At 39.6% G+C, this 23,211-nt stretch overlaps 2 protein-coding genes and 4 non-coding genes across 10 annotated transcripts in view; 4 read left to right on the forward strand and 2 right to left on the reverse strand.

Annotated features, from left to right (window-relative positions):
* Window positions 1–13,794, forward strand: part of DNAJC5B (DnaJ heat shock protein family (Hsp40) member C5 beta) — a 35,819-nt gene extending 22,025 nt beyond the window's left edge. For both annotated transcript variants that reach the window (XM_072998988.2, XM_078393786.1), the window contains exon 5: window positions 1,904–13,794. In XM_072998988.2, coding sequence (XP_072855089.1) covers window positions 1,904–1,998 — 95 coding nt within the window. In that variant the 3' untranslated portion in view covers window positions 1,999–13,794. The remainder of the gene's footprint in view (window positions 1–1,903) is intronic.
* Window positions 8,151–8,240, reverse strand: TRNAY-GUA (transfer RNA tyrosine (anticodon GUA)). Its single transcript is given in 2 exon segments — window positions 8,151–8,186; window positions 8,204–8,240. It is a non-coding gene; the product is annotated as a tRNA-Tyr (tRNA).
* TRNAR-ACG (transfer RNA arginine (anticodon ACG)) lies at window positions 8,644–8,716 on the forward strand. Its single transcript has one exon. It is a non-coding gene; the product is annotated as a tRNA-Arg (tRNA).
* Window positions 9,340–9,412, reverse strand: TRNAR-ACG (transfer RNA arginine (anticodon ACG)). The gene has a single exon. It is a non-coding gene; the product is annotated as a tRNA-Arg (tRNA).
* Window positions 9,970–10,061, forward strand: TRNAY-GUA (transfer RNA tyrosine (anticodon GUA)). The gene is given in 2 exon segments: window positions 9,970–10,006; window positions 10,026–10,061. It is a non-coding gene; the product is annotated as a tRNA-Tyr (tRNA).
* Window positions 13,795–14,165: 371 nt separating the features above from the next.
* The window catches only part of TRIM55 (tripartite motif containing 55), a 51,760-nt gene continuing 42,714 nt past the window's right edge, over window positions 14,166–23,211 (forward strand). For 3 of the 4 annotated variants that reach the window (XM_020812006.3, XM_020812000.3, XM_078393785.1), the window contains exons 1-2: window positions 14,166–18,667; window positions 19,513–19,685. In XM_020812006.3, coding sequence (XP_020667665.3) covers window positions 18,500–18,667; window positions 19,513–19,685 — 341 coding nt within the window. In that variant the 5' untranslated portion in view covers window positions 14,166–18,499. Of the gene's footprint in view, window positions 18,668–19,507; window positions 19,686–23,211 lie in introns of all 4 variants that reach the window. The other variant, XM_020812014.3, reaches the window with a different exon arrangement.

The raw sequence follows: 23,211 nt of genomic DNA on the forward strand, positions 1-23,211 counted from the left end.
ATCGGCTACTCTGACTACCAGTCAATTTATTTCTGAATAAAATTCAAAGTACTGATGATTATCACCATCAATGTCCTAAGCAGTGTAAGATCAAAATATCTCAAGAACTGTGTTCTCATATGAACTTTCTTGTTCACTGGGTCAGCTTGTAAGGCCCTCTTCTGCCTGTATGCCTTTTATATGGGTCAGGGCCTTTATGTGGTGGTATCCAGAATGTGGAAGTTCCTGATCCAGGAAATTCCTTTTTCTGCTCCTTCCCCACACTGCCAGTATCCCACTGCTACATGTACTGTAGGTATTTATTTTCTTGCAAAGATTTAATACTGTATATTTGCTTCTTAGAATTCCTCTTGTTTAGTCCTGTTTATTTTTAAGCAATACTGTAGTTTTTTCTCTAACTGGTTTATCTGTTTCTCTATTTGATTAATGTAGATTTACTTAGGTTTTTAAAATGTCTATCTTTGATTAATGATTTTAAAAAATCAATTTAGTATGTTAATTGCCTTGAAGAAGCTCCATATTGGGAGAAAGAAACAAAATCATATAAGTTCATAACTGAATAGATAAAATTTTGCCTATGTGATTATTTTGGTGATCATAATAGCATGTTCAGGGGGATTTTCCAGCTGGTTTGAGTAATCAAAATGAAATTTCACTTGACACAACATAATTCTAATAGGAAACAATCTCAAATTATACAGCTCTTGCTGTTGGCTTCATTTATTGAATGCAGTTAAGGCTAAGCATTTTTGTACCTGAGCTAAAGGGGGAAAATAGCATCCTCTCCCAGTTCTATGTGCAGGAGTCAAATCTTATTTCAACACTGGTGATAGGAAACAGGGTAATGTAGAAGAAAGAAGGACACGTTCCCCTGTCCTCCAACGAAAAGAATAGATGCAAAGTTCAGGACACATAGATCATACTGCTGCATCCCTCAGTACAGTGGTGCCCCGCAAGACGATGTTAATTAGTTCAGCGAAAATTGCTGTTTTGCGAAAACATCATCTTGTGAAATGCGGTTTCCCATTGGAATGCATTGAAATCTATTTAATACGTTCCAACTGGGAAAAACCATTGTCGTTTTGCGAAAATCGCCCATAGGAAAACCGTTTTGCGAAGTGCGGATCAGCTGTCAAAATCGCTGTCTTGCAAAAAACGGTCCTGAAAACACCCCCTAGCTGTCAAAATTGTCGTCTTTCGAAAAACGGTCTTGAAAAAAAAAGTCTTGCGAAGCACAGACTGAAACATCGTCCAGCGAAAATAGCCAATAGGAAACACCATTTTGCGAATCACTATAGCAATCGCAAAAAATCATCATCTGGCAAATAAACCGTTTTGCAAGGTAATCGTCTAGCGGGGCACCACTGTATCTACCATCCAAGGTGGCTGATTCACCTTGTCTAATAGTAGGACCACCCTGACTACTGGGAGCAATAGTAGAAGTGGACATTTTACACATGCCTCTCCTACGAACAGAGGAATTACTGTACTGTCTCTGCAAGCATTGTAATGCATCTGAAGAACAAAACAGTAGTTCATGGTTCTACTTCTAATACTAGCTGAAAACTGTGTATTTGTTTACACAGCAGTGTAATTATCTTTAAAAAGTGTAATTGATAGTGATCTCCCCCATTTCTTAGAATACAAAACCAAAATAAAAGAATATAAGAAAAGGTGTTTAATCAGAATTCATATCTATATTGGCATACCCACTGTCTAAACTCAGTGCAATAATGTAGGCATCTTCTTGCCTCTTTTCCCAAAAACATTTAGAAAATGTTTACGTTTGATCAGATTATGCCTTCAAGTAGTCTGGATAATTAGCCATTTTAACAGGGATGGCACAATGAATCAGTTAATGGACCAAAAAGATCTTTAATCCCTGCTTTCTTCTTTATTTCAGATGGGGAGACTCCCATTTTGCTTCAGCCGACAAATGCAACTGAGAAAACTCAACTTATTGGAGACAGTCATCGGAGCTACCGTACAGATTCATAAACCAAAAGTGTTTGGAGCCTCCCTAAATGTCACCAGATTAGTTTTGGATTTCATGACATGGTTAGAATATTTTCACACATGACACTGTCCTATGTACAAGTATGGAAGCAATGAACATTGTATTCAGTTGAGAGTAGACCTACTTCGAAGAGACTAAGTGTATGAATTCACACTGAGAGTATCCTTGAGCTCCTCAAACATACAGTAGTTTACTTGCATATATATGTGTGCTTTCCAGGCAATAGTAGTTTAACAATCATGCTAGAAACAGTAAGCATACAGAAAGCTCTTCTTGTGTAATGTGTGAAAATATCCCTAGTTTTTTACATACTTAAACTTCATCTGCAGTTTAGACAACAGTGATTTGAATGCAATTTCTTCTTTAATTGTACAAATGTTACAACTGGATAGACTTGCTGATAACTTTTTCCAGCATGGTATTGCAACCGTATAGGCCTTGACATAGATTGGAAAAGTGACATTTGGGTTCTACAACCTCCAGAATACCTCAAGCTACATGACTCATTGCTATGCTAGCTGGAGTATTATTTATTTATTTATTTAACTTATATGCCGCTCACTCTACTCAAAAGTCTCTGGGCAGCTTACAATAATTAAAATACAATAAAAATACAATAAAAAGATAAAACTATTAAAATACAATTAAAATAGATACTCTAAAAATTGCCATCAAGACCCACAGTTGATATTATGTTAATTAAAAGCCTTCTGGAACAGGAAGGTTTTGACCTGGCACCAAAATGTCATCAGTGTCGGTGCCAGACTAATCTCCCTCTGGAGGGTGTTCCATAGTCTGGGGGCAGCTGCTGAAAAGGCCCTTTGTCTACAAGCCATCCCTCTTACCTCCTTGAGGGATGGCTCTTTCAAAAGGGCCCCCTGGCTAGATCTAAACTGCCGGGTAGGCTCATATGGAAGGAGGTGGTCCTTCAGGTATCCAGGGTCCAAGCAGTTTAGGGCTTTATATGTCAAAACAAGTACTTTGAATTGGGTCCGGGCAGCAACTGGTAACAAATGTAATTTAATCAGAATCGGCTTGTTATGTCCCCTAGCGGCCCCACCACTCACCAGCCACGCAGCTCAATTCTGGACCAGTTGCAGTCGCCGGACCGTCTTCAAAAGCAGCCCCACGTAGAGCGCATTACAATAATCTATATGAGATGTTACCAGTGCGTGTGTAACTGTAATGAGACTCCACTTGTCCAGGTAGGACCGTAGCTGGTACAATTTCCGCAGCTGAAGGAAGGCGCCCCTGGCCACATTATGGGACTGGTAGTCCAAAAAAGCCACTTTTCCCTTCCCTGGGCCTCAGTATGAATTCTCTCCCTGCATTTATGGTTCTTTCAGAACCACAGCACTTTAGTACTTATTCCTTCCATACTTAGGAAAATAAACTATTATTTCTTCCTTTGTCAAATATATGTATAAAACAAAATGTACAGATTAAAGTGAAATTTTTGCCTATTGCATGATTCTTTCAGTTCCCTGAAAGAAAACCTAGACATTAATTAAGGAACAAATAAGCCAGCTTTCAGGTCTGCTGGGAACTGGTTTTAGGAAGCAGTTAATGGCTGTCAGATGAGGTACTGAAGATGCCCAGAATTGTGAATAGGCCTGTATTTCTCTTAACCAATAGAAATGCCTGACTCTGTATTTTGTTCTAAGCAGTCTACTAATATGATCAGCAGTCCATCTTTTGATGTATAAGCAACTTCTCAATAAAAGTAATTGCAATTAGATATTTACAGTAAAATACACTTCTCCCTTCAACAACACTGGAGTCAGGGTGTCAGACCACCGTGCAGTTCAAAATTTGTGTATATCTCTTATGTCCCCAAAAATCTAACTACACAGTACAAACAGTTGATTCACACACTCTCTCCAACACACATTCCTCCCCCAACCCGTGTCGGCCTCCTGACATGCCTCAGCACGAGAGCCGCCATTCTAGGAGAGGGGACCATCTGGGTCACTGCCACTGAACTGGAGGCCACAACACCTCAAACAACAGGGGCCTTGGTAAGTCTGAGACCCATCTTTCTAAGGCCACTTCCTGGAGATGCATAGCAGCACAACTTTGACTGACTGACTGACCGACTGATTTGAGGGAAGAGCATGCATAACCAAAACTATGCCATTCAAACCTGTGCAATTCAAGGGAGAAGTGTAATTCTTAAAGTTTTTAGTTATATTTGATATTTGTATAGCCAAAGGAAAGTGATAACATTTAAACACAAAAAGACACATCTGCATTCACAGTACAAGCTAGTCCATTCCTATGTATATTTACTTGTGCAGTCTAATCCTATATGTTTACTTTATAAGTTTATTGACTTTTATTCCCAGAGTCAAACTCCTGATTGAATAGGACTGTCAGCTAAGGCCAAAATCAATCTTTACCAACTAGAATATATCCACTGAATACACCCAAGTTCCACTGAAGCAGAAGAACTTGCATAAGTGTTGATTTACTAATTGGCCAGTGGGTCTACTCTGCTTGAGACTCACCATTATATTTAAGCCAATAGCTACTATTGTGAGGATGCATATTCTATCAACTTTTATTTATCTTGGCTGAGATTTATTTTGCAATAAAATATCATGTATATTAAAGGTTAGTCTACTAATTTGTCACTTGGGTTGAACTATGCATGCACAGAACAAATGTGCAGAAACAAGTATTTCAATTTATAATTACAGACATAGTCATGGTTACAATCCTGTGCACACCTATCTGGAAAGAAGACCCAGTGAATTCCTTGGGACTTAAATCCAAATAAACATGTACACGATTAGGGCTTTTAAGCATTTGAAGACCATATATCACGAGAAAACCTGAATGCTAATGAGGCAATTGCCCACGTCACTCATGCTATTCATATTCACAAGCTGATCTGCATGAACCTATGAGAGGACTGGAGAGGCGGAGTCAGTAGCTACATGAGGCTTGGCGGGAGAAGGAGGAGTCAGATAGGGCTGCTTAGTCAGAAAGAGAGGGAACAGATACTGAGAGAGATATAGCCAATTAGGAAAATAGGTAGAGAAGGTGGTAATGATATAGCAAGAGAAAAGAATGTGTACTGAGAGGACTGTTGATTATTTGCTTATGTATAATGTGTATCTGAGAAACTTCTGTTATTATTCAATCTGCTTCACTACAATAAATAAGTTCTGTTTCTGTTCACAAGACAAGTGTTCTGACATACGTAAGTCATTAAAATTGTGGATTGAGGTAATCCACTGGTGGCAGCGAGAAGAAAATGCAATGTGAGCCTTTGTGAGGGAAAAAACAAGCAGGGGCCACAAGGGCGAACACCACAGCTATATCGATAACACTTCTAGTGATAATGATAGAATCAATCAGTTGTAATAGAAGTGTATTTTTCATTTGTGAAAGGTCACGAAAGTGATCAATTTTAAATTACCTAAAGGCTGTGTTAATTTTTTTCCATTTGGCAGCATGTCGTATTTAGCTTAGGTGGTTTGCTTATTGTTTGTTAATATGTTCTGAGTTTAAGAGACATCAGGTGACTTGTAACAAATGAATCCCACATGATTAGAAATGTAACAAATTAACTGCATTATATTTGCAATCATTTACCTCTTTAACTCTGAATTTATTGCTTTAATAAGTTCAAAATGTACTATGCACAGGGACCTTAACTTTTTACTGTCCAACATATTGCTTGCAGAATAAAGATCTTCTGTAATGTAAAAGTTAGACATGGAGAAACTGCTGTTCTCCCCCCCCCCCATGAAGTAAATGTTTAGATTTATCACAAATATTCTCTTCCTCTTCATATTTCAGAAAATATGTCATTTTACATTCTACTTTTTTACCTTCTAAGCATTTCAAGATCTTAATTCTTTAGAAATAATATTCGGTCTTCCTTCTTTTTCATCTGTTCTTTCACAACTCCTAGAGTCTAGATTCTCCTGCATTCTCTTCTGCATTGTTCCATACTTTAGACTACTATTCTGCAACACTGTCTTCTGTCTCTAGCTTTTCTTCAACCTTAGTGTCTCCTTTCTCCTGCTATTTTTGTTCATAAAGTGGCTGAACATCTCTGATACAAATTTTAATCTGTCTGGATTTTGTTAAAATCATGCTTTCTTCCTACCCATTTTCTTTATTATCTCCCAAGCAGTCTTACTTTTCTCATTTTATCCAATTTTCTTGTTGTCATCAGCATCTGCTTCATTCTGTTCTCTTCCCTGATGCCTTTTTTTCTCCATTCCCTTTTCAATTTCTCATACCGTGTTTCCCCGAAAATAAGATCGGGTCTTATATTAATTTTTGCTCCAAAAATGCACTAGGGCTTATTTTCAGGGGATGTTTTATTTTACAGTCATCTTCTGGTTGCTGCACAGTGGTGGAGGGCGCAGTTTCACTTAACTAGGGCTTATTTTGGGGGTAGAGCTTATATTACAAGCTTTCTGAAAAATCATACTAGGGCTTATTTTCAGGTTAGGTCTTATTTTCGGAGAAACAGGGTAGTTGCCAATATTTTGTTGATAATGTTTGATACTCTTCTTCCAACTTCAAACTGGAATATTCCTCTTTCTTTACAATTATATCCCTTTCTCTTGTCCCCTCCATTTGTTTCAATTATCTCTGTTTCTGGTAACTAATTATATTTCATGTCTTCTTAATCCGTTTTCTTAGTTTCTTGTATTCTTTCTTACTCGCTTTAATCTTTACCTAAGGTGTGTCACCTCTTACTGCATAAACTGGCCAGGCCCAGATGTTTCTGGATTACTAAAAGCCTTGACCATTGGCTTCTAGGAAGGGCAGACCAAGGATACTGCAGGAGCTGTTGACTCCTCTCTGTACATGCTTTGCTTGTACAGAATTTATTAGAAACCAAAAATGTACAGTATTAGAAACCATAGTTTCATCTTGCTCAACTGATATTCAGAGGCATACCACATCTGGCAGGGTATATATGAGAAAGAGAGCAATACTACGTTATGAAAGAGAGATGGTCCCAACAGTTTTGAGCTGTGGCCACGCCCTCTGCTGAGATGAGCCCTCCCCATCTCCAGGTTTCCTAGGAAACAACCAGGGCCTTAGGCCGAAACACCGTAGGTTCCTACCACTCCTCTGTCTGCCTTAGACAGTTCTCCCATGTAACAGATAAATACTGTAATAATGTTAAAAAAACCCCACAACAACACAGTTTTACTTCGTAAAGCATCCCCATGCCACCAAAGTACACTTGTGCTTGTTTTATAGCTCTGACTTAAATGCTGGCTTTAGAATTGCGCCAGCCTGCCCAGTGTTGTGCCCCAACCAGGGACGCGTTAGGGATGGCGAACCGCTTCCACGGAACTTCTCCCGCCTTTGGCAACTGAAACTGCACGACAATAAAATCAACCCCATGAAGAAGCGGGACGGGGGCGGGGGCGGGGGGGGCGAGAGACGGAGACCCCACACCTGGAAGTTATTGATATACCAGTATATTTCCAAATCAAAGGTGTTTGACCTCAGCGCAATGGGAATTGGAAGAGGACTGCAGTCGGACCAGACTTAACAGGCAACCCGTATTCATCACTGCTCCACATGTTCCGGACTGACAGATTCAGTTCAGTCAGTATTCTGTAGTATCTTCAAAGCCGACTCTTCTGACCGAAATTTAGCCCCAGATGCAACACCCTTTGTAGAAATCAGCCCTTCTCCCAAGCAGATATTTATTGCATATTGTTAACTGATAAGCTGGAGCTGGCGAATTACTGTCATGCATCGTCAAATCGTTACTGATTTACGGGAGCTCTTTTAATTAATATCTTCCCAAAGTTCCTGCAAGGGTCTCGCAAACTAAAGGTCCTGGTTTCCTTTACCGATTCAATCTCTCATGTTAAGTCGTCGTCTTTTCTTATTGCCTTCAACGTACCCTTAATGTCTTTCCTAGCAACCCTGGTCTTGTAGTCGTATGTCCAAAGTAAGATAATTTCATTTTAGTCATTTTATATTGTAATTCAGGTTTTATTTGCCCGGGATTCTGCTTATTTGTTTCTATTTGTCTGTGAGGTCCACACAGTCTTTGTAGAACACCTGTCTTTCAACACATTGAATGAATCCTAGCTTTAACATCTCTTTAATATGAAGAAGGGAGCTAACAAAAATAACCATCTCCTTCGAGCCGGAATCGAACCAGCGACCTAAGGATTACAGAACACGGCTCTCCTACAGTCCTCCGCTCTACCAGCTGAGCTATCGAAGGGACTGGTTACACCTTTGAGTCAGAGAAGGAGAAGACTATATACAACTGTTTGCTAACGGCATTATAAGTGCATTAAATTCACAAGATGGCGCTGGAGATTGCCTGCGTGTAGGACTCGGACGGTAATTTAGGCAGTGGGAGCTGCTAGTCATGGTTTTTGATGCAATCGCTTGCGCTGCGTTTTGGAAGTTCTGACGTGCATGTTTTACTTGGAAATGTCACTCTGATATTGGGGCGAGGAAGTAATGTCCTCAAGCCTGTTGGATGTAGGAAGCTATGGTAGTGGACAAATTTGGGGGGGACTTGGTTCGGGGTGAATTAGGCAAATTCCAAAAAAGTATGCCCATCGAATGTTTCATATACATATGTTTGAAGGTGGCCGTAATCGCTCTGTCTGTAGGCAGGGCCAGTGGCGCAATGGATAACGCGTCTGACTACGGATCAGAAGATTGTAGGTTCGACTCCTGCCTGGCTCGATACCTTTTACAGATTCTCTGAGTAGGACATTTTATGAAACTTCTTTCAAAACAGAGTACGTACTTTAAAAGTCAGCTCGGAAGTTGTTCGCAGACAGCTGCTGCCAAGCGTATTTTTTACAAAGGCAGATAAACATTTTGGAAGATTTTGTATATGCAGGGTTTGAAAAAAAAATAACCAATGTATTCGTCTACATAGTTTATTTCTGGAGACACAGAACATAAAAATAATATATTGGACATAATAAATAAGATCATCTTTTGAAATGAGCGTAAGAGGCTGCAAAAGCAACATGGTTACAAAATTTGAAAATGCTTCCATCTCCGCTCTAATTCCAGCTAACTCAATGAATTTGATAGGAGTAAAGCGTGCCATTAAGATAGGTTATTTTACGTCAAGGTTTAAATACGAAATATGCCTATGTAATCGGTTCAACATACGGACTAAAATATATAGTGTGTATGATAATTATTCAACTAGGCTTCAATCAGTTAAAACGTCCATACATTTATAAACGGTATAAACGTCCTGAGCGGTTGAAAGTTACTAATTCCTGGTTAAACAATGTTGAATTTACTTTGTGGCCTGCAAGGAAAAAAAATCACTTTTAAAATAACTTTGGCGAGCCAGGCAGGAGTCGAACCTACAATCTTCTGATCCGTAGTCAGACGCGTTATCCATTGCGCCACTGGCCCCTTCGCGAGGCCCCCTCTTGGCAGGAATGTAACAGATACACCCATAGGGGCGCTGAAAGCACTCGAAGGGAATTCCTTCCATTTTGCGGGAGCTGCAGAGTTTCAGCAGCAGAAGCTCAGATGCGCCACAAAAGGGGAAAGGGCTCGTTGCTGGGAGTCGTGAGAACACTAAGACACGCGTCTTAGACTGCATTCATTTCCCATCTGCAGGGAGAAATGGCTCCCGCAGGGCCCTTGGGAAGAAAATGAAATGACTGAAAGCCCATTTTCTCAAGGAACAGCGGAAAGGAAAAGAACAATTAATGAAAAATCCCAAAAGCTGCAATTACCAAAACCTCATTTTTTTTCCCGAAGCTGTACTTACAGGAAATAATGGCTTATATATTGTGCCACGTGTTCTACCTTTATTCGGATGGCAAATTTATCCGCGAAGTTTTAAATCGAAGAGTTTATGAGCTTTCACAGACTTATTTCCTAGTAGACTGCGCGCATGCTCCAATAGAAAATGCGACTTCTCCTGCTGCTTATTTATCTCCAGGGAAGGCTTGGCGTCCGTCCCTTCGATAGCTCAGCTGGTAGAGCGGAGGACTGTAGTGGAGAAAGGCCTGTGGAGATCCTTAGGTCGCTGGTTCGATTCCGGCTCGAAGGAGACTGTTTTTTTCCTGAGTGGGAAGTAGCGCCTTACGCCCGTTTCTAACGTGAACATTCTCACTCAGAAACAGGAAAATATAACGAGCCATGACTTTTATTGCCGTGCCAGCACGTGGAAACTTTTTTCAGAATACTAGTTTTAGAAGACGTAGCCCTGTTTGTTATTCTGTGCCAGCATATCCGGCAAAAACAAAAGAAAAATAAAAAAATGAAGAAGACAAAAATATTGTGACACCTTTATGACCGCTATATTTTAGCTTCTATATTTTAATATGAACAGGAAGTGGGCTGGTCCAACGAAAGCTCACATTAAATATAGCAGACTGTTGGGTTCCACAAAGTTTTTATTTTCTTTATTTTTTTTATTTAGTTTTTCCTGTGTTTTTCCCCCCCAGAATATGTGTGCATTCCGAGGTTGCTCAGGAAATGCTATCAGGGTTATCTTTTCCTTAAAAAGAGAGAAAGACGGAAAAGGGGGAAAGACAGTCATAAAAAGACAATGAAAAAAAGAAGACTGTAAGATGCAAAATAAAACAAGGGAGTGTTGGTTGCTTATTTGTTTAGCTCTCCAGCATAAAATACGTTTTCCACACACTTTTTTTACACAGTCCTTCCTAGTTGACATTATGGCAAGTGTGAGGAATCAATTAACAATCATATAAAATGAGGCTAACTTGGATGCAGGACAAATTTTCTGTGACTGTGGAGAAATTCAATTAATGCAGCCCAATTGTTCGTGGAATTTATTTCCCACCATGTGTACAAAAAAATCTAGCAAATGGTTGAGAAAACCCTATAAAAGTAGCCTGTTTCTGGTAAAAAAAAAAAAGTCCAATTATCTTAATATTTCTATTTTTTAAAAAAAATTATGTAGATTTCATATGCATCCATAATTTTAATTTGTGTAGCACAGTAAATTGTTTCTATATTTTATCCTGTTGATCTTTCAGCTTCCCTAATCTAAGTATAAATTTCTTTTTCCTTTTCTTGGATCTTGCAGAAAATATCCCATGTTTATCAACACCTTACCTATTTATTTTATTTTATGTATAGTATTCATTTAAATTTTTACCTTGCTCAACTAGTGGCTAGGCCACTACTCTGGGTAGCTTACAATGTATCTACGATATACTGTATCTACTGTTTGGTGTACTTTTGTTGATATTGATTGACATAACTTAGTGTGATTGGCTTTTGAGCAGTGTTGTTAGGATGGCCTGTCCCACTGCCAGAGAAATCTGTTAGGCTATAATTATACATGCATAGTCACATTGAAGTAAACCCCATTGAACTCAGTGAGGCTTCTGAGTAAACATGCATAAAATATGAGAATATGCTCTTCAGTAATTAAATCTTATTAAATGGCAGAGGCATTCAAGAAAAAACATTAAAATTGTGCATTTCTAAACCACATGAGTCTCTTGCTTCTTGAATGATACCTGTTGAGCAAAGAATTGGAAATCTGGTGAAATCTGCAACCATGCCACATTTTAAAGCTGTCAGATAAAAAGTTCTGTACTTTGCCAAACGTATAGCAAAATAAAAAGTACTGGAAGTTGATACATTTCACCTTTACTTTGATTTTATTTGGGCATTAATATGTTTCTTATAAATTATGGTAAAAAATAGTGGTATTCAGCTTTGCTCAAACAGCTGATATGGTGAACTTCTGACAAGCCTTTTATTAATGTTTGCCCAATCCATTAAATCCATCAGTAGTGACTGCTGGCGAAAGTATCTTGTGGATGCTCAGTTTCAATCTGATGTTAATATGTTTCCAGAAATCCAGTGTTTTCAGAGAACTTCTATACTGTAAAGAAATCTAGTAGATTATATGTACAATGCTTTTTCCTTATGTTATGGAATACTATGTCCTACATTTCATACTACGCATTCTTGTGAGGAGTCGGCCTGTAGTATTTTGGGGAGATCCAGGGGAACTTCAGTCACCACCATACCTGCTGTGTGGTTATGATCTAGTTCAACCTCCCCATAACACACACATTTGTTTGTTTGTTTCGTCGTTTAGTCGTGTCCAACTCTTCGTGACCCCATGGACCAGAGCACACCAGGCCCTCCTGTCTTCCACTGCCTCCCCGAGTTGGGTCAAAGTCATGTTGGTAGCTTCAATGACAATGTCCAACCATCTCGTCATCTGTCAGCCCCTTCTCCTCCTGCCCTCACACTTTCCCAACATCAGGGTCTTTTCCAGGGAGTCTTCTCTTCTCATGAGATGGCCAAAGTATTGGAGCCTCAGCTTCAGGATCTGTCCTTCCAGTGAGCACTCAGGCTTGATTTCCTTCATAATGGATAGGTTTGTTCTCCTTGCAGTCCAGGGGATTCTCAAGAGTCTCCTCCAGCACAACAATTCAAAAGCATCAGTTCTTCAGCAGTCAGCTTTCTTTATGGTCCAGCTCTCACTTCCATATATCACTACGGGAAAAAACATAGCTTTGACTATTCGGACCTTTGTTGGCAAGGTGATGTCTCTGTTTTTTAAGATGCTGTCAAGGTTTGTCATCTCTTTCCTCCCAAGAAGCAGCCATCTTTTAAGTTTGTGGCTGCTGTCACCATCTGCAGTGATCACGGAGCCCAAGAAAGTAAAATCTGTCACTACCTCCATATCTTCCCCTTCTGTTTGCCAGGAGGTGATGGGACCAGTGGCCATGATCTTAGTTTTTTTGATGTTGAGCTTCAGACCATTTTTTGCACTAACACACACATACGCCCTTGCAATTTACATTGCCAGAAAGATAATGTAATCTTCCCCCCTTCTCGCTAAAGTCAAAGGTTTACTAAATTGACAGATATTGCAGGAAATGATCCAGGATTGGGATGATCTGATTTGTAAATTTTTCCATTGACTACATGAAACTCAGCCTGAAGCTTTTCCTGCTTGCTCTGCACTTTTTCCCTTTCCTTCACTTTGGTTCAGGCAGTATGATCACTTGAGCCAAGGCAGCTTCAAGGCTGAATGGCCAAACATAAGCTGGCTGTCCCAGCTTCCTAGTTTTCAGAGCATGGAAATATTTTTTAAAATTCATTTATTTTCCAAATTTTCTATTTTTAGAGTCCTTTTTTCTTTTAAAAAGTGGAAAGCAATGTCTTAATAATGTTACTGATCAATTATTTGGAAAATAAAGATCAATTTGTAATGTTCTTTTAAAAAAGGTGATGTTTCAGACTCCACTGGTATTTGTTATTTAAAGAGCTGCCATTCAGCTATCATACAATGTATCCATTAAAATTTGATTGATCCAGAATGTGGAAAAGTTCTTTTTGAACTACAATTCTCAGAATACATCAGCTGGGAGATTCCAAGAGCTGCAGCTGTCAAAAATGACTTTCCTAAATTCAAGATGAATACTATGGTACTGCACTTGTACTAGTGACGGCATCTAACTGCTTGGCTGAGTTGGTTCACTACCATTTCTGGCACTCGGCAAACAAAAATATTGGAATATCTGTTGACTAACTTCAGTAACTGAAGAGGAAATTCAGGAAATCACATGCTCGACATAGCATTATAAATAGTTTTGTGTGAGCAAGAAAATGAAAGGGAGACCTGACTGACTCTCTCTCTCTCTCTCTCTCTCTCTCTCTCTCTCTCTCTCTCTCTCTCTCTCACACACACACACACACACACACACACACACACACACACACACACACACACACACACACACACACACACACACACACACACACACACACACACACACACACACACTGCCCCATTAGTGTTATCATTCTTGGGGCAGTTCACAACAAACAATAAAATAAAACAATAAAAGCAAAATGTGATAAATAGAATAAAATGCAATAAATAAAATAAACCCTGGTGCTAGCTACGTAAATCAATGAACCTACCTTTAAATAGAATTACACAAATTAAAACTCATTTGAGCATCTCAGATCAATATTCACTAGTAGACAGCAGCTTTATGATAAGTATTGGGGAGATGGCTAATCCCTGCAGGACCCTGTAATGGCAGTCCCAAGAGCAGGACAACACCTCTCCAAGCTGTACCATCTAGGATCAGCCCTCAAGAAAGGCCTAAAGCGACTGTAAAAATGAAGCTCCCAAATCCCACAGAGAAGGTCAGGCTCTATATCAAAGAAGGTGTTTAGGGGCAACTTTGTCTACACCTTGACTCACTTCTGAGTACCAGTGGGTGACCAGAGCATTGACAGGAACATTAATCATCATCTGGTAGGGTGTTTTTGGGTCATGGGGAGAATGATACAGCAACACCAGTCCCATTCTGTTCTGGTCGTCCAGCATGAGGTGAAGACACTCCAGACATAGGCTCAACAGGAGATTGTGCTCATGTTCATGGAGTTTCTATTGACTGTGGTAATGCCCTTACTTCACCCCTCTAACCTACTATGATGTTGGATCAAATATTCTGAGGGGTATAACTGGGAAAGAACTATTCTTCCTTCTTCTCCCACCTAGGTTTCAGTTATACACACCAGGTCAGCCTTTTCATATTCTCTAAGATCTAATATTAATTCAAATTTAGTTTGGACCAATCTAGTGTTTAACAACAATGGGTGCAGATCGAAGGTTGGCTGACAAAATTGCCTTGATTCTGCTTGCTGAGAGGAGCACCAGAGCATGGGACAGATACTACAGATCAGGGGTGTGCTCATAGCTCCCTGCGAATAGTATTATTTGCTGCCGAAGAGCACACTAAGTTAGTACAGTATCATTACTGTTTTAGGGTCATGTGTTAACATAATAAAATCCAGTGTGTGGCCCATAGCTGAGAATACCCAGTGCACAGGGTAGAATCAAGAACTATACACTTCTGAATGCCCAAATTTGCTTGCAAACATTTTCTGTATCTTGTCATTAATCCTATGTGTCTTCATTCTGAAGTAAAATCCACTAATTCCAACAGGGATTACTCCCTGGTGAGTGTGTTTGAGGGTGTAGCTGGAATTTATTTTGTTTCTGAGCACACAGATAGTTAAAAAAACGATATATCAGTATAAATAGCTGCCTTTTCACCATGTGTTAACAAATGAGGAATACTGTATAAACACGAGTCTCACAAAACAGACTTTACTAGGAGAATGCTCCAATGCTCTAATTTCTTATTCTCTTACTGTCATATAAAATGGAATTCATATTAGATGCATGTACAGTATAAAGGCAAAAACAACAGCTTGCTACTACAGTGAGTATTGGCTTAAACTTGTAGACGTGATATGTACTGCTAGTACAGTTGTCTGATAAAGTATTCACCAGTAACAGCACAGATGGCTTTGCCCTAAGATTAGACCTCACATGCCAGACATGATCTGGGAAATTGTCATTTTAAAAATAACTTTCAAACAAGTGCCAAGTTCTGAGGGATCCATGTGTCTAATAAACAGAGAGAAACACAGTAATGCTGATGCTGGAATTTAGTCACCAGGATTATATTATGGCCATGTAACCTGGGCAGAATTGTCACCTCGGTTCAACCAATAAAAATGTCTCACAATCTCACAATTTCCTTAAAGACTTTAGCTATTGACAGGTTCAGCTTCTTCTTATTCTTCTTTTCATAAATGCATTTAACTGTCCCAAAACACCTACAGAAAGTGCTCACTAACACAGCACGCAAACTCCTGTTGCATAACTTTGCACTCAGCATAATCTTGATCAGGTGATGGAAATATTTAACTTAATAATTAACTAATTAAAAGCTTCCTGTGCTCCCATTTTTTATTCTGAGGCTTCCTAAGGGTCACCTTTGTTTTGGGATCTTTGAGGAGGTGGGGAGGAAGTCTTTAAAAGTCAAAAACCATTGCTGCATCACCACCACTGGGATCAGAACTATTGCAGACAATCTCCCTGCACTTTTAGACATTAAAGCACCATGTCCAATTTTGATGCTTTTTTCAGGGCAAAAGGGAGCCCTAGCAAGCCTCAACACTTATAAAAGGGAGGTAGGAAGCTTTTAATTAGTGTAAATAAATGTTTCCAATCCTCACTGTGGTGTAGTGGACAGAGTGATGGACTAGGATTCTGGAGAAGAGGGTTCAAATCCCTGCTCAGCCATGGAAACTCACCAGGGTTGTGAAACTGGTAAAACTACTCCTTAAAGATCTCACTTGCCTTGAAAGCCTATTGGAGCCACTATAAATTGGTTCCAACTCGATGGCATGTAACACACACACACAAATGTTTCTAGTGCCCAATCCAGATTATCCTGGGTGCAAAGTTATGCAATAGGATTTTGACCAATGTGTTGCTAAGACGCCAATGATGTTTTCCTCATAGCTATGCTGCAGTGTCAATAGAGCAAGTGAGGCATGTGTTACAGTTAAGAAGAGGTCAGAGACCAAGTGGCAAATGAGAAGGAACCCAAAATATTTAGAAATGGCCTTTATGAGGCAGTGGTAGAGGAAGCTGGCTAGGAACATGGGCATTGCTGCAGTACTCAGCCATCTACAAGATGGTGTTCCCTGAGTTATCTCATCCCCACACGGCACACATGTAAGGGCAGAACTTGGAAACATGACTTGTTTGGACCACAATTCTCAGAGTCCCAGAGCCAACATAGCCACTGGCCATGCTAAATGAAGGAAAGTGGGAGCTGTAGTCCAATAATGATAATAAAATCTCAAGGTGCTTCCACATTGAAGCACCTCTCTTGTATATGCTGCTTGCAGTTATTACTTCTCATACAAACCGAAGCCCATACCTCAGCTACTGCTTAGGGTCTATTCTCATATGCCACTTTTGAAGCTCATTTTTATAACCTTCTTCCTTTCTCTTTTGCCCTCCATAGTTTCCAAACATCACTGTGCTTTATCACAAGAACAAGTAAAAAGTGCATAAAATATACAGTAGAACCAATTAAAATACCAGTGAGGCATTGTGCTCAAGCATATTAAATTTTATCATTAAGGTAGCTAAGTCCTCCCCACCTTTTAAAACAGTGGTTCTTAACCTTCAGTTACTCAGATGTTTTTGAACTGCAACTCCCAGAAATCCCAGCCAGCACAGCTGGTGGTGAAGGCTTCTGGGAGTTGCAGTCCAAAAACACCCGAGTAACCCAAGGTTAAGAACCACTGTTTTAAAACATCATATCAAAGGCCCAAAACATTTGACTATCTGAACTGAATGGGCCCATGAAACAGCTTGAAATCCCACTGGTATCTGTTTCATTTCAATATCCAGCAGTCTCAGTAATAACTTCATTTTCCCTTGATGCGATTTCATACATTCATAATAATAATAATGATACATACTATATGATTTTATGATTCTGCACACTGCATCAAGGTTTTGGAATGTGTTCAGATGTGATCTGGAGCAATTTGTGCCTAATCTCATTCAAATGAAATTGATTTGTAAGCCTCACATTTATTTGTATTGGAAACCTGTTACTATATAACTATTTGGGGTTTTTTTCACTAATGTACATGAAATCTGGAGATGTGATAGACCCTAAAGAGGACAGTAAACCTGAGAAATTTTAAACAGCTTGCCTCAAATATTTACATGTTAGGGATATTTAAAACTTGTGTTTAGAACAAAAGAAAAAAAAAGACTGAAGTGATTTTTTAAAATGCTGCATCTAATTCAATTTGTGCTTGAAAAACAAATTTGTTTGTAAATTGGCTTTGTTTTAATCTAGCTATCCCACTTCAATTCAGATCTCATACAAATCATGCCAGTGTGCTTAGAAATTCAGGATTTATCCATATCCATTGAGTGGCTCTGATGATGATCATTATCATTACTAAATTATCATAACTATAAAACACATATGAGCAGTTGGATGTTTTGTACCAAAGAGCTCTGTCTTTGACATAGCACCTCTGTTGTAGAGGAGATGGGTGTCCTATACACACTTTCATAATGTTTTGAATCTAATGACAGTAGCACAGTCTTTCATAAGTAGGTGTATATACCTGCAGATATAAATACATATGTGTGTATTCCCATGTATACGTACACATGTGTGCATATATTTAATTCAACTTTGCTTTTTTTCTGTTGGAGTGAAGCATAAAGATTTAAAGAACCAGGCTACATTTTCTGGTCAGTGTTACACTTCAGCTTTTCCAAAAGAGTGAGTGGTGCATGTGTCACTGGCAAATGGCAACGAACCCCCTCCTCCATTTACTCCCCCTTTCATTCTTGAACGCAAGAATGTTGATCTCTCACCCCAGTGAGCTGTCACCTGTCTAAATCTGTCCTCATGTCAGATGCATATATGGAGAAAGTAAGAATGGCAACCAATGACGTTCAGCTTCCAAAATAGACCTATCTCTCTTCTGCTTTCCCTCAGTTAAAACAATGTCGTCCAGGAAAACTCCTGCATAGGACATTTGATCTTGCAGGGTTTGGAATTCTTTCAAGGGACCTAACCCGGAAATTAGTCCACGGCACCCTGATTTTGAGCCTTTGTTTATTGGAATTACTGGGAGATGAGCACCTCTCTTAATTATAAGTCTTTTTCCAAAGAACAGCAAACTATGGATAACTTGGAAAAACAGCTTATTTGTCCCATATGCTTAGAGATGTTTACTAAGCCTGTGGTTATCCTACCATGTCAACACAATCTCTGCAGAAAATGTGCCAGCGATATTTTCCAGGTAGGTTTATTTAACTTTTTAAAATTCCAATAGACATTAAAAATAAGCTCATGTTACAAAACCAGGAGGTTATCATTGTGTCAACTGTTTTGCTTTAAATAAAGAGAAACTGAAATAGGAAAATAAGATTGATTGTTGCATATTTTGAGCGTGCTTTTGTATCCCTTGAATTTGGAAATGCCCTCTTTAATTTGAGGCATATCCTTGAATTATTAGCTCAAATAATTAGAGATAATAATTGTAATAGAGTGTCATCAGATCAATTTTGAAATATGGCAACGCTTTCCAGGTTTTCTGGCCAGAGAATACTCAGAAGTGGTTTACCATTCCCTCTTTGTGGGGACATCGTGCGACTGTGCAGCTCACCCAAGGCTGCACAAGCTGGCTCTTCTTGCAAGAGGCACAGTGAGGAATTGAACTCACAACCTCTGGCTCTGCAGCCAGATATTTTCCTCACTGAACACTCTAGCCAATGGGATTAGAGATACTAAAATATAAACCCATTCTTGTTCTCTTCCAACACTTCTAGAAATGCCAAGTTTCTCCCAGAAACCATTATATTATTAACTGCCAAAACACTCAACAAAAATTACCCTGAGGTTGTTTAACTCCCTTTGTACTTTTCTGGACAATATTTCCACAGTAGGTAGGTAACCTTGGCTTTGATGACCTATGCAAAGTCCAATAAGCTCATATGTGTGAATAAGAGAAGGCATTAGATCATTTCTTAAGCAGATAGTGCGATAGGGTTCTTGTGATATGGATGGGAAAACAGTTGTTTAATATTATTGTGAAATAATACATGCTTGGCTTTACAACGTTGTTTTGTTGCTTGGCAAGAACAGGCCTCGAACCCATATCTACCAACCAGGGGAGGTACCACTGTGGCTTCAGGAGGTCGATTCCGCTGTCCATCTTGCAGACATGAAGTAGTTCTGGACAGGCATGGAGTCTATGGTCTTCAGAGGAATTTGCTGGTAGAAAACATAATTGATATATACAAACAAGAATCTGCCAGGTAATGAACTAATTTCTGTCCTTGAAGGGTTTTCTGCTGATGCAGGTTCTGTCTTGTTCTGCCATAGAAACACACGGCAAGTCTTCAAACAGAGAATTCTGAGACATTCAAAAGATTTTAGCCATAGAATGAGGTACTCTTGCCTATAGCCTCTCCTTTCCCTTACATAGCCATTCTTCTTCTTCACGTCAGCCAGAACTGTATAATCCCAGATGATGATGGAAGGAGAAGACAATAATAATCACAATCAACACCAGACCACATTAGAGCATTCTGATCTCCCTAGAAATAACTAGATTCCACACATATTCAGCTTCCTGCATTGTTGAACTTCTGATATTAGTTATGCTTTGTCTTATGTCACTTGCTTTATCTCTTTATGAAAAGCTTCCTCCTCCAATACCTCATATACTAGATACAGCACATTAGGGTTGTGCACAACTCATCTGATCCAATTTAGGTGCTTGTTCAGCACATGAGATCAGGGCCCAATTCAATTAGTATGAGCTGGCCCCTCTCTAACCAATCTGAGTCTGGATCCAGGTGGATATTCAAGCATCCAAATAACTGGAACTCCCATTCACTGGAATGGAGGCATACAAACAGCTCTAATCATGTTGCAGTAGTAACAGAATGCTAACCCAGATAAGGCAAGTGGCAAATTGAAAATGAAAATCCTCCAAACTTATAAAGTGGTGGGAGAAGGAAGGAGAAAGAAAGACAAATTTTACCTAAAACTGAAAAATCACTAAAAGCTCAGACAAGAAAGCAAGCACCCAATGAAGCCAACCACACACTCACCCCTAAATCAAAAGGAAAAGGAAAAAAGTCAATGCAGTACTTACCTAACCTAGCACCTAAGTGAACTAAGCAAAAAATGCAAGCTGAGAGTATAGTGCTTTCCTACCTTCTCCACAACTGGGGAATGTAAGAGAAGTTCTTTGTCTTTACCTAGAGGTGGCTAGCTATTCATTCATTCATTCATTCATTCATTCATTCATTCATTCATTCATTCATTCATTCATTCATTCATTCATTCCTTGGGAAAACTTTCTTAAATGAACAGGTATGTGGAGTATTTGTGAAAAGCATTCTCCCTTTCAGCTGACCTTCTAGGTATATATGTTTTTCTATGGAAAAGCATTACATGAGGTGAGAAACATTCAGTCATATAAGCCGGTTAGAGTATGTCTTCAGATGAGTGTGTATCTCAGTGCTGATTTCCTCTGATGGGCTTACCTGTTAGGCCAGAACAGCACGGACCACAAGAAGACAATTAAGGAGCCCAATGAGTGAATTACAGGACAGCTCCTTTTTGTGGCTTTTCGTTAACACTTTGCACGCACAGACAAAGATTGGGGCACAGACAGCTCTAAAGGCATCCTAATCAGACAAGCTGGCAGGCAGGCAGGCAACTGAGAGGGCAAGGAAACTCCTGCCACCTTGGACAGAGTGTGAAATGGGACAAGATACCTCCCCAACACAAAAGGGAAAGCAGTCTGACATGGGGAAAATATATCTCTATGAGATGCAAAAAGGAATGCAGTTTTGAAGGAAGAGCCTCTCTGAAGAGACATGAATGGGTACTACTTGAGAGGACTGAATGGAAAGAGAATTCTGACAGAGCCAATAGGGAGCAACTCAAGAGGGTCTTGGCTTCAGGAAAAGTGCAGGAGCTTTGACACACATACCCTAGCAATATGGCACAACTACACCACTGCTCAGGGTGTGTGTGTTTGAGATGCACCTACCATCTCAAACACTCAAAGCCATCAGGAAAAGGCAGACTTCTATCACCTTGTTCAATCATCCCCTACACAGCTAAGCTCAGCATGCTTAGAGGGTAGTAGCCAGTTCCCCCCCTCCATCATCACCACTTTCTACACATGGGTAGTAACAGGTCTGTGAGGAAGGCATGCCTGTTCATATGTAGGTTCTACATGCAAGAAGGAACTCCAGTTCCCCAGTGTTCTTGCTTTTGTGTGGAGTCTGCACAAGAACAGATAATTTCCCTTCAGACTTTCCCCTTTTCCACATATAGAAAGAGGGAAGAGAGGGAAGGCTAGAGCTTATCTGTGTAGGAACCAATTGAGGAGCACTTATAAATTCAAACTGAACCAAGAGTTATGCTGTTCAAACTTTATGCCGTATTATGTTTGCCCCTGGTTCCCTCCTCCCTGATCTTTCAACTCTTTCAGCTCTTTTTGAGAACAATTGTTGCTCTGAGACGTTGGACAAAAGTTGAAATGTTTTTTTCAGTCATCAGTGCTAGGCAGCTCACACTCATGTTTTCATTATTACAATGGATGCTGTATTATTATCATTCTTATTTCTTGTTATTTATGCATTTACCTTTCCCCCAAAATAACTACTATGAAATTATGGGGAAGTGGGGAGGGATACAATTTCATATTCTTGTCTTGCCCACAAACTTAGGGAGTCAGAGCTCTGCTTTTAATAGCTGTAGGATTTCATCAGGTGCACCTCCCTTGTAATGCTGCAACCAATGGGAGGAAGAATGCCAAGTGAACTTCACTCCATATGTAGCATCGCAAGGCAGGAGCACAGCTCTCACTGCAGTATTATTAATATGCAAAAGAGCATATGGAATTGGACTGTATTTATCCTAGACAAAATAAAAAGGCATAAGATCAACAGGAAGAAAGTAGTAAGACAGATATACTTGGATTTAGCAATTGTTATGAAAACATGGGTGGATCTAGAAAGATTGTTTTAACCTTCATTTGTGTCCTTAAGAGTAAACTAATTATCAAGGGAATTGACAGCGGTCATGCATAGCTTTATCTGTGCTATTTGACACCATCTAGCCCTCAGCTGCTTACTTCCATCTTGTCTTTTTCTAAATTACCATGAATATAAAGTCCCTGGAAAGGGAGGGGCCTACCTCCACAGGCAACTCACCAAATGAATTTATAAATGCCACTCTCTGTGAAGTGCTAGAATGACATCTGCAGTAGCATAAAAAAGGGAACGAGGCAGCTGAAAAGACAAAATGAGGCAGCTGGGAGGAAGTGGAAGTGAACAGGTCTGCCCCAAGGACAATTCAATGCATCCATGCTACTCTGGTCAGCTTATAATTTTCTCTGATTTTAAAAATCATTTGTGCTGCTTATCATAGTATAGTGCTTGTATCTTGTCAATTTTGCCTCATAATTAAGCCATGAACTATTGATTTGTTTATAGTACAATGGGCATAAAAAGAAACATGAGGGTGAAATGACACATTAAAAGAAATGTGTAATTACCAGAACAATAATATTGTTCTTCAAGATATACAGTTCCTTCAAAGCTCCATGCCTGAGTCCCCTGAACTGCAAGGAGATCAAACCTATCCATTCTGAAGGAAATCAACAGAGTGCTCACTGGAAGGACAGATCCTGAAGCTAAGGCTTTAATGCTTTGGCCATCTCATGAGAAGAGAAATCTCCCTGGAAAAGGCCCTGATGTTGGGAAAGAGTGAGGGCAAGAGGAGAAGAGGGTGACAAAGGATGAGATGGTTGGACAG

Source organism: Pogona vitticeps, chromosome 4 (genome assembly GCF_051106095.1).
Source record: "Pogona vitticeps strain Pit_001003342236 chromosome 4, PviZW2.1, whole genome shotgun sequence".
Taxonomy (NCBI): domain Eukaryota; kingdom Metazoa; phylum Chordata; class Lepidosauria; order Squamata; family Agamidae; genus Pogona; species Pogona vitticeps.